Here is a 20,124-nt window from a genome sequence, read left to right as displayed (position 1 = left end):
GTTTTCTATACGTGTTGCCACAAGCTCCCATCTATGGAGCACTCCTAATCACTTCCAGTTTGGTGCTGGTGGATCAGAATCAATTTTTGCTCAAATATGAGTTTAAGAGCTTGCTTAAAATGTTCAACACGCCTCAGTTTATCTTTTATTTTTTTTTCAGTTTATCTTTTGATAACATGAGTGTGGGTGCGTGCGTGCTTAGTCATGTCCAACTCTACAGTCTATGGACTACACCAGGCATTGTAAGGGATAAAAGCTATGATTCTGTGGGTCAAAGAAAATTCTTTAAACGAATACTCTTGTCAAAGTTATCATTCTTATAGAGGCAGTGGTTGTACACTCTTTTGCTGTCATTACCTAAAATGTAGAGAAAAGAAACTTGAACTTACCATTTCTGTTTCTGATATACTCTTGAATAACCTGAAGGGTTTGTCTTCAACTTTTGAGTGTAAATTTATTTTATGAGAGTAAACCAAGTCTTTTAGAATCAAGTCATACTGGTGAAAGAAATAACTCCATGAGAAGGACTTTTTGTGTTGTTCAAACTCATTCTATAAGTGATAGCACAGAGGTTTTTGATGATGTCAACAGTGAAATGGCTAGATAGCATCACTGACTCAATGCACATGAATTTGAGTAAACACCGAGAGACAGTGATGGGCAAAGGAGCATGGTGCGCTGCAGTCCATGAGTTTGCAAACAGTCAGACACAACTTAGTGACTGAACAACAACAACAGTGAAATAATAGCCAATTATTTTGAAAGAAGTCTATCTTCTAATGTTATTGTTGTTGTCATCTAACATGCATGTTCAAAATGAAGTTTTACTTTGAAGTTCTAAATTGGGTATACTAAACACCAGTGTCTACAGGGTTATCAAGGAGGGCCCTTCTCAGTAACCAAGGGGCTTACTAAAGGGGGAGGACTGAGGCAGGACTTAAATGGTTAAAGAGTTGAAGAATTGGTGGGAAGAGGAGAATGGGAGTATAGAAGTCTACAATAGAGGCAACATTGAATTACCATGTCTATGAGGCTGAGAAGAGATGGGATGAATTAATATGAAAAATAAGAATACACCTGAATATGTAGAGCATTCCAGATTATGTTAGAAGGCATATTATTATTCTTTTAAGTAAAATTATTGTCCATTTACTTATAAATTCCCTTGTATAGCCTTGAACATCTCCCTGTGTGAATATAGCAAACTGCCTTTTTGTTTCCTCTTTAATCAATACCTTGTCTCTCATATTATCTTTAGATCAATTTAGTCACAATAGTTTTAAAATAACCCAAAAAGCAGTTATATTTGTTCAATTCAGTTATTCTGTATATCTCAACACTGTAGAAAACTACTCAGTAATTCATCTAACAATAGTCAGCATATCTGTTACATGGCATTCCAATCTGTCTTTCCTTTTCCTTTTCTTTATAAGGTCCATGATATTCTGCTTTGGTTGAATATTCATTTGATTGAAAAAAATAAACATGTACTCTTCAATAAGCTTCTTGAGTTAAAGAGTAAGCGATAATGGCTCTAATCTATAGTTCCCTCCTCTTCATACAATCTGGTCTTGCTTTGGAAATAGATGAGGAATATGGGTCTTTCAATAGCTCTGATTGTTTTCTTTCATAGTTTTCCTTCATTTGGAAAATAGAAATTGTAAGTAAAGGGAGCGTGGAACCTCATTTGAACATAGCTAAAAGATGGTCACTTGATACATTTTAACACTTGTCAGTTTTGGAGTTTTAGTGTGTACTTTATATCTTATAAAAGAAATATCTTTAATTGTAGGTGCCTACAGATAATAAAGCTTTGGTTAAAACTGACATTCAAAGTAGTATATATCTTCTTCACCTGATTTTCAAGAAAATATATCTCAAAATATATTGAAATATATTTCTTCACTAAAAGATTTCTTACTTCACTGAAAGATTTTTACCAGTGCTTTGAGATAAAACCATTTAAAGTTTGGCTTTTATTAAAAATAAAATGTTATAGTTTATGAAATTAAAATCACAGTATGTTTTATATATATATATACATATATACATATATGTATATATATATATATATATACACCCCCACACACACTTCAAAGAGCAATAATTTCTTTTAGAGGACCATAGGCATAACTGGACTTCATTTAATATAAATATTTAAATATACTCTTCCAATGACATTTTCATTTAATTGCTATTTAAATGATCATTATTTTACTGGATAAATTTAAAAATCACTTTAACTACCGCTACTATGTTTAGAAAAGTGTTCTAGTTTTGTTCAATAGGCTCATACATAGCATAATTTTTAAATAATGGATCAATTAACCTATTAACCTATTAATAGGTTAATCGAAAACCTATTAACCTTTTATTTTCAATGATCTATTCTAATACTGCTTCAAATATATATAAGCAAATTAAAAGAATTATTATATATTTTCAAAAAATGTGAATGAAATTAAATAGTGGCTGAATATTTAAAGGTCTGTTATTAAAAACTGTACAATATATGCTGCAATTTCATCTAGCATTTTTAAAAATGTAGATGAATTTTAAACCACTATTTTTAAAGACCTTATATTTGAAACTTCTCATTCCGGTCTATATCATTTGTACTAACTTGCTATTGTAGAAATTAAAATATTATAAAATAAGCCTCAGCTTTCAGGAATGAGCAATGTGCACAAAAATTTAATAATTTAAACCATTTCATTATGGTGATTAAGCTACTCTTAATAGGACAAAGAATGGTGTAAAATACCTCTAGGCTTCTGTCACTTGCTAAATCACTATCCACACATTTTAAGAAGAAGCAAATTAACTGGGGATAGTAAATAATTTAAAAAGTTTTAATAAAATGACTACTATGTAATTTTAACACATTGGCTAAGAATAAATCTCACTTGAAGATTTAGAACATTAAGCTAAGTGGACTGTTTCATTTTTTATGCAATATAAAAACAATTATACTATTTATACTTAGGCCTTACTACCTCTGCTCATCAATTACTAATATAATTACTTCTTTAATTCTTTTGATTGGTTATTGTTTAATTGGACACAACTAAAACTTAACAAGGGAAAATATGCTTTAGAGACACATTTTTGTGTGTTTTTTATCTATTATGATAATCTATTTTTCATTCTTTCATGTTTCAAAACTGATAAAATTATATATAACTATATGTTTATATATACACATATTTTGGGTGTATATATACATGTTGTGTGTGTGAAAAACAGACTGTCCTAGAACTTGTCAGTGTAACATATTTTAGGAAAGGAGATAATAAAGTGTAGAGTTCACATCCTGAAAAATGTGTTAGGTACAAGTTAGAGTATTTGACATCCGCTCCCTTCATACACTTGGACATTTACAGCTATCAAACTGTTATGTGGCTAGTCCTCAGATATTCCTGAACCCTAAATAATAAAGAATGAATTATACAAGAAGATATATAGATATATATTTATATTTATATAAATATATTCCATATATATACACATTCCATTTGTTATATTTACTCAACACATTTGCTGATTAGCTATAATATAAAACATATTATGCTGAGAATACAAAATGCATAAATCATAGCTTTAAATATCAAATGGATATCTGATATATAAAGTAAATGAAAAAACTTATTTTATATTCTATATGAATTATTTGCACATATGGCACAGCTATACAAATTAAACACAAATATTATATTATTTTCATTCTTTTAAGAAATCACCATAAAAATTAAATTGTTTATCATTTTAAAATATTATCAAGATTTCTGCATGACTAGTTTTACAGGAATAAGCCTTAAGTAGTTAAGGCTTCTGGAGATGTTACCAGTTATTTGTACCTGGCAGATGCTCAGACACATAACCAGATTTTTCAGAAGAGTTGGGAATACATGAAAGAGAGCTTTTTGAAAGACATTAGGGCATTCTCACCAGTAACTGGTCAGACTGCTGGCACCCAGCCATGTTTCCTGGTAGGCTGGGGAACTTGCCTCTGAGAGGAAGTGTTAGATTATACCTTCTGCTCTGCAAAGTCACCTTGGGATGCAGATCTTTTCCTGTGCATTAAATGAATTCGGCTTTGCCTATGTCTATTGATGTCTTTTAGTCAATTACATCCTTGTGACACTAGAGACAACTGTGCCAGTATTTATCTTCATCTGATACTAATAGGATTGAATTTTCAGATCTGGTGCTGAGTTTATTATATATGCAATCTATTAGGAAGCAAAAAAGGGGGAAGTTAGGTCACCAAAGGAATCCTAGAGGTTAGTATATTCTATGGAGATTAAAGATCCTGGCTCTTGAAACTTTAATTCAAAATCCCCTACAGCCAATGGGTTCCACAGCTTTTATTTGTGTCCACAGCTTCCACAGAGAGTTGTGGGCAGAGTGAAAATGAATTGCTCAGTAGCTTTAGGAACACTGAAACGTCCTGCTAACTCTGCAGGAAAAACATATTCCTGTGATTATCAACAAGAATGAAGTACTCCAAACTGTATCCACATCCTGATTACCTGAGGGTGTCTCTTATTGATTGGAGAATTGAGGAGAGGCTTCTTTAAAATTTTGTTTTTCTTTCTGAAACTTGTTTTCACCTGAACCTCCTACCCCATGAGCTTATTATCATGCATATAGAGGTCAGTGAGAAATAAAAGAAAAGGTAATATTCAACTGTGGAATGGAACTTACCATTTAAGAGCTGCATTCTTTACAGATAAAACTAGTAAGATACTTGACAAGTATAAGTTTGCTTATCTACAGGACAAACAGCACATTGAAAGCTGAATTTCTAAAATATAGGGACAGGAAAGGGTTAAACAGCAGCCAGACCCTTGCTCCTCCCATTACTCACACTCACACTCCTCATACATAAATATGTGTGTTATCTGTTGCAAACATAATCCTTCCATATTTCAGTTATTTTTCCAAATTTAAAGTAAGATAATTCAATGCCGACATCTTTAAGACTAATATAAAAACAGACATTTTGGACTGATTTCTATTTTCCCTTTTCTGCATTAGAAAAGAACCACAAAAGAAAAGAACATCATTGCTTACTGACCTGTATAGTTACTTCCACTTCATTTTTTTTCTTAAAGATTTTGCCACCACGTAAATAACAAATAATACCTCAACTAAAATTTATAGCAATATTCCTGGAGTTTGAACAGATTGTGCTTAGCTTGCTTCTTCTCTTCAGTAGTACCCACACCAACAGTTATCCAAAATACCAGGGCATCATTCTCTAATAACCCAACACCAGTGACATTGTTAAACTTTTTAATTCCATGAATTTAGGCATTTTTACACTAAAAGCAAATACAAGGCACACTATGTCTGCATTTTTTGTTAGCACTTTCAATGAAAATAGTTAAAAATCTATCATATTCAGCTCTCAGAGTTAAATAATTATCTGTTAGGAAAGTAAAGCACAAAACCAGCACCTAATATCTGCCTGAATTATCTCAATATTACTACAATCATGTAATCTACTCTTACAATTTCAGATAGCAAACATAGCATTGCAATGATTAGGTCTCCACAATTTAAGCAAAGGGATGCCCTGAAATAGGTGAATAATTTGGGCAAAGGACAGGCAATCGCTGAAGCAGAAACATAAACAGTGAAAACAAAAGAGTATTATAATCTGAATTAGCAATTACTTCCAATTTCCATTTCGCTTCATTGCACATGGCCAGTTTTTAACCATTAGGCTTGTTGATTCTTTGGCCTTAACCAATGACATAACACCATCATAATCATCACACGCATACTAACACAATTCTTTTCCATTAGTGTGTATTAGCTCAAGTAATAGGCAGACTTAGGGAAATTATAGTTTAAATTGGGTAGCAATAATGTAGAAATATTGGTTCCTAATCCAACTCCAAAAATTACCTAATTTTCTTCCTTTGTCCCCCTAATAGAAATACATAGAAAAAAAAATGTACTTACACTGCACGATGAGCTGCACCAAGGCTTCTCTTGGTTTCACGTTAAATCCATTATACTGGCTGGTCTGACATCGGTACATTCCTGACATTTCCCTAGATACATTCACAATCCTCAGTGTTCCATCATAACTCTCCATTTGCATATTCCCGTCAGGCATTGCGACTTCTTTATCCGCTCTAGACCAGAGGATGATGGGTTTAGGTTTTCCAGTTACTTGACACTGCAGTTCTATTGTGTCTCCTTCTCTGGTGACCAAAGGTGATTTTTCCTGTGGAACAGTCAGATTGGGTGGAACTTGAAATGGGAAAAAGAAAATTTTTCAAGGTTAGTATATACTGGTAAAGCATATTCAAACACAGAAAATCATAAGGAAACAATATCTGCTGGTTGAAGAAGTGTGACAATTCAGATGACAAAAATTACAGACACCTTGGGAATAAGTGGCACATACCCTCATTTAAGTAATTCTAAATTGTTTTCATGGTCTCAAATGAGGTCTTCAAACACTAGCAAGATAAATAAGCATTAAACTGGAACGCGAATGATCAACATAAGAACAATCTACTCCATGATTGGTCATTATCAACCATTAACTGGGTCTTTAACATCTGCATTTCACAGAAGAGTGATCCTACTTGCTAAGGTAAGGTTAAGCTTTTCAGTCTTCTGCTTCTTAGGCCATTATCTCTTACCCAAGGATGCTATTAGAAAGGGATAAGAGATATCATAGACTTAGTAGGTACAGTAAATGCAATAGGAAGGGGAAAAAGAAGAACCTCTGATATAAAATCCAAAGTTCTGAAAACTGATTTAGAAACTGACCAAACAGCTAAGGTTTAGGATTTGTTCTCTCCCCTGAGAAAATGAAATGGAACAATGGATTACAATGCCACACTCTTGACAATTGAATGTATCATTCTTCTCTATTTTTAATATTTTTTGACATTTGAATTTCATATGATTTGCCTTGAACACATTTTGAGATCATTGTAAATAGATTGTCAAGACATTGCCACTATTTCCATAAAATTTATTTCAAGTGAGTTTTGAAAAACACAGTTCAATAATATGAGTGTAATTTTCTCAAGTAAAGCTAATTTCTGATGTTACTGAAGATATTTATTAGAAAATTAGGTTGATTTAAAAAAATTATGTATTATTATTTATTTTGGCTGTGCTGGGTCTTTGTTGTGTTGCGGCAGCTTCTCTAGTTGCGATGCGTGGCCTCAGTAGCTGTGGTGTCCGGGCTTACAGTTGCAGTATGTGGGATCTTAGTTCTGTGACCAGGGATCAAACCCAGGCCCCCTGTACTGGGAGCGCAGATTCTTAGCCACTAGACCATCAGGGAAGTACCAGATTGATTTTATGGGAAGTTAACTTTACCACACTTGAAAACATGAATTAATAAAAGGGAAGTATTATTCAATGAGTTTCTTTTTTTAAAGGTATCTCCTGTTCCACTGGAAGACTTTTACTTCTCATACAAATGTATATGAATTCAAAAGTATTTATACAATAGAGGATCTGTAAGAAAAGCATGGGCTAAATTAGAATGGCAGAATAAGAATAACCAGAAACACACACATAATTCTATCCTTGTGAAAATGTCATACATTTTCCCCTTTGGAGGTAATACTGCATACGGACAAAAAGGCAAAATTTTTATTTGCCCTTCTAGCATTACTGTGCTCCAGTGCCCAGGAACAAAAACAAACATATTTAACCTTTAAGATATTTTTCTACTAATGTTGAACTGGTTTTCTCTTATACATATAGAAAACAAAATTTACAAAGTTATATCAGAATTAATTATCTTGCTGTTTAAATATCTTCATGTCTGCTTTTCCATTTAATTCCTTCATTTACTTCTAGTTTAAAAAACTGTTTAAACCATACACAGCATCTTAGAAATTAGAAAACATGAAACATTACCACTATCTTCTTGAAATATATATACCTTCTAGGAAATGGCATTAACAGAAACGTGTTTAATATTTAAACATTAGAAATGTTATAGAAAAAATATATATATGATTAAATCATTTACTCTTGTAGATATAAACAACTAAATAATGTAACTAAATAATTTGTTCTTTTTGAAGTGAACCACCAGAGAATGATACAATACTAAACAAGCATCACCTTGTAACAACAGTTTCAAAAAAAAGCTGAAATATTTATTCACCCTCCATGAGAAAGGACAGAATAACAGCAATAACCTCAACACTTAACATTAATTATGCTCCTATTGTGTACCTGGTATAGTTAGGAATTTTACATTTTCATGAATTCTCATGACCATCCTTGAATCAAATGTTTAATATTAAAATTTAACAAATGAGAAAACTGAGAATAAGAGAAGATAAATACTTTGATTTGAACAGAATTAAAACTGAGGGAAATTGATAGCAGGTGGCTGATGTAGAGATATGAACACTGAAGCCGGCTTTAGCGAACTACGGTGTTTCAAAGGAATCGAGTTAGCACTGGACTCCTCTCCATTTGCTCATAATTACTTTGTTCCTATGGACAAACTGGACTCTTGGTTGGCATCTCAAGGATAATAAAAGAGTCAAGGTAGAAATGTGATGGAGTATGTAACACATATGTTGCAAATTACCTTATCTTTCTATGTTGGATCTTTTATATCTGCCTTAAATATCTATATTTAACAGTACTAGAATAATTCCCATATATGGCAAAATAAATATCCAAATTATTTTACATTTGTATGAAATAAATGAAAATAAATTATACATTAAAAGAATATTTATTATTTATACATAATTATTTACATATATAAATTTATATATTATTTTTATATATTTAAATATATTATTTATATATATTATAATTATTTATATAATATATATTATATATATAATTATTATTTATTAGTGGAGTGTTATTATTTAAAATTGGTATATTTCACCTCTTCCAAAATCAAGTCACATGACCTTGGCCAAGCTTAAACACTCTGAGTATGAATTTCTTCACTTTTGAAACTAAGAATTTATATTTAACCATCTCCAAGGGTATTCATGTTCTGATTATAGGAACAAAGAGTAAAACATTACAGAGAGGAGAGGGCTAATAAAAGTATCAATTTTCTGATTTAAGAAGATGAATATTCAAAGATCTTATTACATTAGGCCAGTCTAACAAAAAGAGATCCTTGGCTAGCTATATTCTTTTTAAATTTATCATGCTAAATAGTTAAAAAAGAAAAAGAAAAAAAAAACTCCCTTGTAAATGTAATCATTGGTTAGATAAACTTTTCTCCTTTTGTAATAAAAATTATAGAAATGTAAACCTCAGTTTTAATCGAGGTAAGTTATAAATTTATTTTTTAATATATTTGCTCATTTTAATATAAATACCAAAGTCCAGTTAAAATACAGCTTATTTTCCACCCTTTCCATGATGCTTTTGAAATTTTTATTTCAGAGTTAACCCTTTCTTTGCAACTTTCTTGGCTAAGAATGTCCTAAAACATTAAGTTTTTATAGGCTTCTCTCTCTCTCTCCACATTAAATTTTCCATTCTCTAGAACACTCTAAATTATCATTATTATTTTTTTTTTCAGTTAGGAGATTTTGTTTGTTCTCATGAATATCTTTCTGTTTTGTAGGGTTATAATAAGAATTATAACTTTACCTCAAGATTCTTTCAGTCAGTAATTACAGCCTACTACGATTTTCCAAAATTCTTGCAAGTCCTTAAACCTAAGCACTATTTATTTCTTGACTTAGTGATAGCTAATTATGAGAACACTTGATCTGCTAATTAAAAACCATAGGCTTTCTTTGTTTCAGCATTTATTCTAACTCATCACTTCCAATCAGCTGCTTTGGTTTCTCTGTCAAAAATCTCTCTTATATCTCCCATTTCTTTTAATGGCTATAGGAAGATTTCTTAGTAAAGTCATCATTTCTTCTTGTGACAATGTCCTAAGTGGTCTTTCTGTCACCAGTCTAATTTTTCCAGTCCTCCTGCTTCTCTGTCATAAGATTTGTCATCAGAAATGCAATTATGTTTCTGTCACTATGAAAATTTCAATCCTCAATGAGAGTGCTCATCCTAATACTGCTTTAATTAAAAAAAGAAACTGAAATCAGACTGACAGATTTTATTTAAAAAAATCATGATATAGTCACATAATAGATTATGATGCAGCATTTTTAAGTGATGATGTAATTGACCCACATTTATTGATAAAGATATTTATATTGTTAAGCAAGGAAAGCATTCTTGTGAATAGTATGGCCACTATAACCACTATTAATAAGTGAGTAAAAGATGTTACTGGACAGTATGTACCATATCATATTTTTATATAAAATAAATGCCAATGAATGTTAGCAGAGAGCTTCTTAGAGGGGAGAATATACATGATTCACCTTTATATTTGCAGCATCCCCCACTCTCTTTTGCAGTCTCTGAGTTAATAGGTAATTAACAGTAAACATGTTTATTTTTTATATAAATATATTTATATATATATTATATATATAAAATAACAGTAAAAATGTTTATACCAAATGTACAAATCAAGACAGTGAGGCAGTTGATCACTGAGTTAGAGAGGAAAACAAAACTTACATGGGGAAAATGTGGAGGAAAAGAAAGCCTAGAAGGAAGTACACTGAAACACTAATAGGAGTTCTCTTTGAATATGGAATTATTGGTAAATTTTATTTTTGGTATATTTTTCTTCATCTTTCCCTCTTCGATAATATGTGCTATGCATATTAGCATATTGTAGGATTCAAGAACTCAGAGAAACTTAAAATGTTAATGCAGCCTATTTTCCAAAGCTAATTTGATGAAAACTCCACTTTTCAATAACAAGAGTGTCACTCCAGACACACTGATCTAGACAAGACGGTCTTAGACACGCTCTTCTAGAGTCACTCACCCCTGCACCCTTCATCCACTCCCAGTTGCGCTGACAGTGGACCTCAGGGCTCCTGCGGTTCTTTCCCGTGTCAGCAAGCTGGCCCTGTCTTCTAGCACCCCTGCTTGTCCCATGTGTGGGGATTCAGGTCCAAGTTACCACCTAGGTGGTACCACCACTTAGGTGGTAACTTTGCCCACCCCTAGGTTGAGCTGGTCGTTCACTACTCTTGACCAGTGTACACCCATTTCGCCTGTGCTCATGGCTTCACCCTGTATTTTCTCCCATGTCTGTATCCCTGACCACACAGCTCGGTGACGGCACAGAATGTCTTGCTCTATCTCTAAAGCCCGATGCCCTACTTTTCTGGTTGGCACAAACCAGGAAGCTATGAAATAACTGAGGAAGGAAGAAGGAGAGAGAGGGCAAAAGGAGTTAAGAAGGAGAAAAGATAAAATGCTATGACTGTAACAGAAAGAAAAGTGAAAGTCACTCAGTCGTACCCCACTCTTTGTGACCCCATGGACTATACAATCTATGAAATTCTCCAAGCCAGAATACCGGAGTGGGTAGCCTTTCCCTTTTCCAGGGGATCTTCCCAATCCAGGGATCGAACCCAGGTCTCCTGCATTGTAGGTGGATTCTTTACCAGCTGAGCCACCAGGAAAGCCCATAACAGAAATAAACATGATAGATAAAAATTATGAATTTTTTTAAAAAGCAATAATGACCAAATGTAATAATTCTACAATTATTGCAACTAGCAGAATTTCCTATAAAATATATTGTTAATATAGATTTCAAATGTAGTTTTTAAGATCTGGGGAGGTAGGTGAGAGTTAAGGGGATCTTCCTGATGGCTCAAAAGGTAAGGAATCTGCCTGCAATTCAGGAGACACTGGTTTGCTCCCTGGTTTGGGAAGATTCCCTGGAGTAGGAAGTGGCTTCCAACTCATGTATTCTTGCCTAGAGAATTCCATGGACTGAGGAGTCTGGCAGGCTACAGTCCATGGGACCTCAAAGAGTAAGAGTTAAGAGAGTCAAAAAAGGGCTCTTGCAGTTTTCCTTTTCTTTCACCTTTCATTTAAGATTTGGATACATAAATTATAAATTAAAAACAAACAAACAAAAGTGCCAACCGGACATATTATTTAATTTGGCCATAATGGTTTTTATGCTCTTTCTCTAATCAACTAAGTTATTTTTTATTAAAATATTATCTCACAACAAAAACATCAAATTAAATAGAAATGCAAGAAATGTCTACAGCTTGATTTATTCATAATATATTTGCTAGAAAAATGTCTCTCTTATTAAAAACACAAAGATACATATAGTCTGATATATAGCCTATAATACACTGCCTTTGCTTTGATTTTTCTTATCTAAAATGCTATTGTAGCAGATGCTATAATCAAAGAGACTTCAAAAACATGATATGGCACCAAAACTTCTCATTGAAAACTTAAAAATAAATTAGACAAATAATTTGGGCAAACTGGTTTTCTGTCAACTTTTCCATTGTATCACAGGCTGTAAACTAAAGCAAGTGTAGAAAATAAAAATGCTTTCATTTCTTCATTAGGAAGGAAGGTGAGGAAATTCAATCTTAGCTTTTACTCAGAAAATGGTGGGCTTATTTTCCTCACTCAAAATAATACAGGGGAAAGTTAGTTCATCTCAACCATATGAGAAAATATCATGCTGTTAGAAACAAAAAAATCAGAATATGCTTATTATGAACTTCCTGCTTTCAAACATATAAATCTCAATAGTGTATTTTAATAGCAGATATTTAAATAAGATGCATTTCTTTAATATAAAAATTGTAATAAACTAAGTAATAAGTGGAATTGTCTCCAGAAGGACAACCAGATTCATATTTTCAAAAATCCTAAAATAAGTACGGCACTAATTTAATTATATTTGAATTTTAGGAAGAAGAAATTAATAACACATATGTATGTTTTAGAGTGGAATGAATAATCCATATTTAAAACATAAATAATAAGACCAAAATAATATTTTGTGTTTATAAAAATGAACCTCAGAAATCAAAATTCAAGCATGCTCATACTGACTAGGTCTATGTAAACACATGTAAACACATGTAAAAAAGTTAAGACTCAAGTAAATAGTGAATTTGTAGATTTAACTAATCCAAATGAACAAATTTATTGTATTTTTTTAACCTTTAAAAACAAGTGAAGTAAAACTTTCCTGTAGACTTTATGTGAGTTTCAAGCTTAGTGACCTACTGATTGAAACTCAAAGGTTAGAAAAATCCTTAATTCAGACCTCACAGTTTTAAAGGAAACATATTCTCTCACATTTGAGTGTTTTGTCAGTGTCTAAGTCAGCAGCTTTTGTTTTCGTTTTTTTTTCCCTGCCAACACATTACACATTAGCTTTGTAAGCATGTGGAGAAGGAAATGGCAACCCACTCCAGTACCCTTGCCTGGAGAATCCCATGGACAGAGGAACCTGGGAGGCTACAGTCCTTGGTGTCACGAGGAGTCAGACATGACTGAACAACTTCACTTTCACTTTCTTGTAAGCATGAGACTTACACATGGATATAGTCAGATTTAGAGGTTTTGAAAAATCACGAAATGATTTTACATGGAGGTAAAGAACTGAATAGATGGGAAACAGTGGTTCACCTTATTTTTTGGGGCTCCAAAATCACTGCAGATGGTGATTGCAGTCATGAAATTAAAAGATGCTTACCCCTTGGAAAGAAAGTTATGACCATTATGACCAACCTAGACAGCATATTAAAAAGCAGAGACATTACTTTGTCCACAAAGGTCCGTCTAGTCAAGGCTATGGTTTTTCCAGTGGTCATGTATGGATGTGAGAATTGGACTATAAAGAAAGCTGAGCACAGAAGAATTGATGCTTTTGAACTGTGGTGTTGGAGAAGACTCGAGAGTCCCTTGGACTGCAAGGAGAGCCAACCAGTCCATCCTAAAGGAGATCAGTTTCTGGGTGTTCATTGGAAGGTCTGATGTTGAAGCTGAAACTCCAATACTTTGGCCACCTGATGTGAAGAGCTGACTCATTTGAAAAGACCCTGATGCTGGGAAAGATTGAGGGCAGGAGGAGAAGTGGACGACAGAGGATGGGATGGTTGGATAACATCTCCCACTCAGTGGACATGGGTTTGGGTAGACTCTGGCAGTTAGTGATGGACAGGGAGGCCTGGCGTGCTGCGATTCATGGGGTCACAAAGAGTCGGACACAACTGAGCGACTGAACTGAACTGAAAGAACTGAATGGGCCTCCCAACTGGCTCAGTGGGTAAAGAATCTACTTGTAATGCAGGAAATGCAGGATAACCGGGTTCAATCCCTGGGTCGGGAAGATCCCCTGTAGGAGGACATGGAAACCCACTCAAGTATTCTTGCCTGGAGGATCCCATGAACAGAGGAAACTTAAGGGTCCATAGGGTCACAAAAGTCGGACATGGCTGAAGGGACTGAGCACACATGCAAAGAACTAAATAGCTTACAATTGCAACAGTTATCAATGGCACATCAGTAATGCCTTTTCATAATGGACTATCGGTTAAGTATGGAGAAGGAAATGGCAACCCATTCCAGTATTCTTGCCTTGAGAATTCCATGGACAGAAGAGCCTGGCAGGCTTACAGTTCATGGGGTCACAAAAAGTTGGACACGACTGAGTGACTGACACACACATGGGGTAAGTAAGGTAAGCCTACGGTTAAGTGAAATTGTCAGCATCTGGTTCTAACTCCACTCAATTTTCTTCCATTCAATTAAGCATCTTCAACCTAAGAAAGAATAATATCATAACTATAAACTATATTTTAAGACCTTTACATACTAATGGTTGAAATATTTTAATTATCATGCACCTCATAGCTGATTTGCTGAACATACCACTAAGATTTGGAATAACAGCCTTGATATATGGAATTTATAAGTGACAATTGGAAAACAGTCATATGATACAAGGCAAACCTGATAAGTCCCTTCAATATAAAAATAATTCCAATCCAAATATCCAAAATACTCTTTAAACAAACAAGCTTGAATCATTTTCTTAATAATTTGTGTCAATTAAAATATCTAGTAAGATGTATTTGAAAGATATTCAAGATGACAAAAGAAATCCAACATGCTAAAGACTCCTCACTTATTAATGGGCTTCTCATATTTGCTTTCTTTCAGAGACCATGATGGGTAACAATGTTTGATGAAAGACAGCAACACTCTGAAAGCTCATTTCTCATGACAGAAATAAAGGTTGCCAATAGATACTTCCTGTTTTGTAAAAACAAGGAGACAATGTGGTGATTTATATGATATGCAGCACACAGAGTACTTCCGCAGCTTTTTTAAAATATGAAGAATATCCCAGAGCCATAGGTTAATATGGTATGATAATATATTGCATTGCTGCACTTTCTTCTGAACTATCTTCCCCTTTATACATAAATCACTAAAATCTAATTGATGATTTTTTCTTTCTCCTTCTAAAAAGATCTTACTATTTCTGAGCTAATCTTTCTTTAAAACATTATTCTACAATTCAAATAGCGTCAGGAGCGTTCCGTTTTATAGAACTAGACTAAATCCCATTGTTTGTTTTCCATCTTACCTGCCACCATTATTGTTATAGTGCTTCTGTGTAAAGCTCTCTATTCAACTTAGATAGGTTACTTTTGGTCTGCTTTTGGGCTTCCCTGGTGGCTCATATGGTAAAAAATTTGCCTGCAATGCAGGAGACCCAGGATTGATCCCTGGGTAGGGAAGATCCCCTGGAGCAGGGAATGGCTACCCCTGGAGAAGAGAATGGCTACCCACTACAGTATTCTTGCCTGGAGAATTCCATGGATTAAGAAGACTGGTGCCAGGCTACAGTTCATGGGGTTTCAAAGAGTCGGACAGCACTGAGTGACTAACACTTTCACTTTGGTCAGCTTAACACTTGGCTCATTTCCTACTCATTGCCTTCCATCTTTCCCTGTAGGAATGATTTTCCCAAAATAATTCCCATCCAATGATTCCCAATTCTTCTAAGGCCCAACTGAAATTTCCTATTCTAAGTCTTTCCTAATTTCTGTATCTTTGTATCATGCTTCACATCTCTGAATAACAGTGTGTCTGACTTACTCTATCAATGTATTATGACAAAATGTCTACTCCCTTACATATGCAACTAAAACATTCTAAGGTAAGTAGCAGATTTTATCTATTTCCTCGGAAATTATTCCCATACCATGTGATATGTTAAAGTATTTTAGAGGTGCTTAATACATTTTTGATTGATTGATGGAGCACCAATCAAGGTTACTAAGCAACCACAGGAAGAAAACTATTGATGAACCTCTTGATTTTTTGAGCTTAGTTATAAAGTATATGAATTTCAAGATCATTTTTTTTACACATGAACTCTCTATTTTTAACTGGAAAAACACAAAAACAATAGGTTTTCATTAAGTTAGGTCTTACACTAGATTTTAATTTGGGCACAGTAACGAGGCAAGGAAGTAAAATATTAGAAATATTTGGTAATAGTGAGTAATTTTTCTATGTTGTGGCTTTCCTCTATCATCAGTAAAGAAAAGGCCTGGTGGCTTTACAACAGAATGTCAGTTTAGACCCGTATTTTAAGATTTGTATTACTTACAGTCTTTTTTGTAAATCACATATGAAATAGACACATTTTTAAACATGCCATCATACCATATGCCAAGCTTACTGTTTCTGTCTGTAATATGAATAATCATAAATACTTCTCTTATCATATGCTGTGAATAAAAACTGTCCTTTTTGCACTGACACAGACATTTTTTTTTTTTTTACTGACTCACCCATAATAAAGCAGAAGATGCTAATAAAGCAAGATTGACAATGATTTACATATATAGCTACAGAGCAGGATGAATGTATGCATTAGAAAGAAACATGAGATTAAAATACCATGATATGTGCTTTTGGACATTCTAAAGGGAAATGTGCATGCATACATCCACATAAACACACACACACACATGCAAAATGCTTATTTTTTTAAAGAGCTAAAGAAAATCTTATTATAAGGGTATTACCAGTGATTTGAAATCTATGGGAAGAGGCAAGATTCTGAAGAGCAGCAACTGTGGAAGGTTTAGTATTAGAAGGTGGAGGACATGCAGTGTCCCTCAATCAGGATAACGGGTTTGGCAGGCAACAGTTGAGGCTGTTCCAACTCCCCTCTCCCAGCAGGTGCTGCTATGGCATAAGAATTGTCTCCGAGGGCTTCAGTGGAACACCAAGTGTAAGATGAAACAGCAACACAGAAAATCATTCCCTGAGTGGCATTCATATTTTCTCTGCTAAACAAGATACAGGGCCAGTTGCAAATAAACACAGGTTCTATCTCTGCTGCCTCAGAAACAGATAAATAAGTGGGACCTTAAGCTGGGGATGCTTATGTAGCATTTGCTTAGATTTAGTTTTCAAGTATCTTGAATTGTTATGATCTTTGCCACATCTGGTTTTCTAACTTGAGCTTATAATAAAATATTTTATAGAATCATTAATAGAAATCTATGTCAAGAAGACAATGTTTTGCTGATATTCTGGGGAAAATATGTGAAAGCATATATATATATATTTTTTTTTCTTGGTTTAACTTCTCTTTCTGACTTATTGTATGTTTCTCATGTACTGAAATACAGAAATGAATGGTGGTCACTGACTGAATATGTAAAGTATTTGCACGTGAAACACTTGTTTTCTTTGGAACAACAACAAAAATGAGACCAAGATAATTCTGCTTGCCAGTAACTCAAATTATGTTAACCTTTCAGCAAGTTCGGAATCGGAACTAGCCTGAGAACGTTGGAAGATACAGGCCACAAAAGAAGCACTTGCTTTTTTTCTGTAATAAGAAAGGAGATATTATAATAGTCAAATCATCAAATAAAGTGCTAAGATTTTAATCATTTAGGTTGGTGCAAAAAGAATCATGGTTTTGCATTGTTGGACTTTGCCATTTGATTTTGGAATACATTCTTAAATAAATGTAGTTATGTTACACATCATTTTAATGTGCATTTCTCATGTTACATCTTTTTACTTGTTGTTTATTTCATATTTATTTTAGACTAGGGAAATGATGTTAGATAAAAGCAAATTCAACTGATTTTCTTATTTGAGTTTGAAATGGGTCGTAAAGCAGCAGAGACAACTCACAACATCAACAATGCATTTGGCCCGGGAACCGCTATTGAACATACAGTGCAGGGGTGGTTCAAAAAGTTTTGCAAAGGAGATGAGAGCCTTGAAGATGATGAACATGGTGGGTGGCCATCAGAAGTTGACAATGACGAATAGAAGAGGATCATTGAAGCTGATCCTCTTAAAACTATACAGGAAGCTGTCGAAGAACTCAACCTTGACCATTCTATGGTCATTTGGCATTTGAAACAAATTGTAAAGCTGAAAAAACTCGATATGGGGGTACCTCTGAGCTGACCACAAATCAAAAAATTGTCATTTTGAAATGTCATCTTCTCTTCTTCCATGCAACAACAACAAACCATTTCTCAATTGGATTGTGACAGGTGACAATCAGTTGATTTTGTATGACAACCAGTGACGACCAGCTATGTGGTTGGACTGAGAAGAAGCTCCAAAGCACTCCCCAAAGCCAAAGCTGCACCGAAAGAAAGCCACGGTCACTGTTTGGTGGTCTGCTGCCATCCACTACAGCTCTCTGAATCCTAGCAAAACCATTACATCCGAGGAGTACACTCAGCAAATCGATTAGATGCACCGAAAACTGCAATACCTGAAGCCAGCATTGGTCACCAGAAAGGGCCCAATCCTTCTGCACAACAACACCCTACCACACCTAGCACAACCAACGTTTCTAAAGTTGGACGAATTTGGCTATGAAGTGTTGCCTCATTCGCCATATTCACCTGATCTCTCACCAACTGACTACCACTACTTCAAACATCTAGACAGCTTTTTGCAGGGAAAATGCTTCCACAACCAGCAAGAGGCAGAAAACACTTTCCAAGAGTTCACAGAATCCCGAAGCACAGGTTTTTACACTACTGGAAAAAACAAACTTATTTCTCATTGATAAAAATGTATTGATGGTAACGGTTTCTCTTTTGATTAATAAAGATATGTTTGAGCCTAGTTATAAAGATTTAAAATTCACAGTCCAAAACAGCAATTATTTTTTTATCAACCTAAATACTAAGATATGACCAGGTCATTTGATGAAAAGATAATCAATCTATAACGATTTCTGGGAAATAAGGGGCCAATTCCTCAACTCTACTGTTAATCAAGTTCAACCTCATATTTGGTATATGTTATTTTTTTTTAATAATGCAGAATAAAGCTGGAAAATATAGTTATTTAGGCATAAGAAATTAAGAATTTAAACATTAAAAGTTGAATATCACATTCTTGACACTAAAAGTGTCAAGCAGGAGAGTCCTAGAGCTTCAAAGTTAGCTCAGATAGTTCCAAATTCATAGAATGTTGATATTCCATAATACAGTTGTGCTCTTGTCTACTTACTCTAAAAATATTGTGCCATGATTTGTCCAAATACACTTAAATATATATATAAATGCACTACCCCATAAATTAACATTTTGGAGTAACAAAGGCAGATCTGCATATATGAAAACATGTACTAGGGAGGACCTACTACCAATTCATTTTAATACACATTTGTCAGCCCCTCAAATAGGTACATATGCTTAAGATTGGGGCAAGAGAGATAAATTAGACCTTTAACTACTTTCAGAACTTACAGTGTGCGTGATGGAAGCTGATAAATAAGGAGAATTCTCAGTAACTGATCATTGTTCATAATTATTTTTAAGTCAGGAGGCCTTTTTAAATTGAGACGCAGGCAGAGTTCGGAACAGTTGTAAGTGTACAAGAGCAGAAGTTTGACCTGGACTCAGTGACTGACCACTTACTAACTGTACAACCTTGGGTTGTCTTTGTTTTCCATCAGCAAACAAGGCTGATGAAAAGGAGAATTTAATGAGAATTTAAAAATAAAATGGCATAAGTTACATTAGAGCATCATATGAAGTGAAAAATATTTCAAGTTGTATAATATACTTTTAAAGAGCAAGGCTCAGGTCTGGCAGCCTGGATTCAGCTCTACCACCTACTAGCTGAATAACCTTGGGAAAGTTACCTAACCAGTATCTCTTAGTTTAAGTAAAGTGAGCATAATATTACTTACTTCAATTTTCT

At 34.0% G+C, this 20,124-nt stretch overlaps 1 protein-coding gene and 1 pseudogene across 1 annotated transcript in view; both read right to left on the bottom strand.

Annotated features, from left to right (window-relative positions):
* The window catches only part of LOC122443986, a 75,287-nt pseudogene extending 71,306 nt beyond the window's left edge, over positions 1-3,981 (bottom strand).
* MDGA2 (MAM domain containing glycosylphosphatidylinositol anchor 2) overlaps positions 1-20,124 on the bottom strand; it is an 858,597-nt gene that overhangs the window by 203,381 nt on the left and 635,092 nt on the right. Inside the window, exon 8 of the mRNA XM_043471432.1 lies at positions 5,974-6,267. Coding sequence (XP_043327367.1) covers positions 5,974-6,267 — 294 coding nt within the window. The remainder of the gene's footprint in view (positions 1-5,973; positions 6,268-20,124) is intronic.

Source organism: Cervus canadensis, chromosome 6 (assembly GCF_019320065.1).
Source record: "Cervus canadensis isolate Bull #8, Minnesota chromosome 6, ASM1932006v1, whole genome shotgun sequence".
Lineage (NCBI taxonomy): Eukaryota > Metazoa > Chordata > Mammalia > Artiodactyla > Cervidae > Cervus > Cervus canadensis.
Note: the sequence above shows the minus strand (reverse complement) of the source record. Positions and strands in the feature narration are given on the sequence as shown.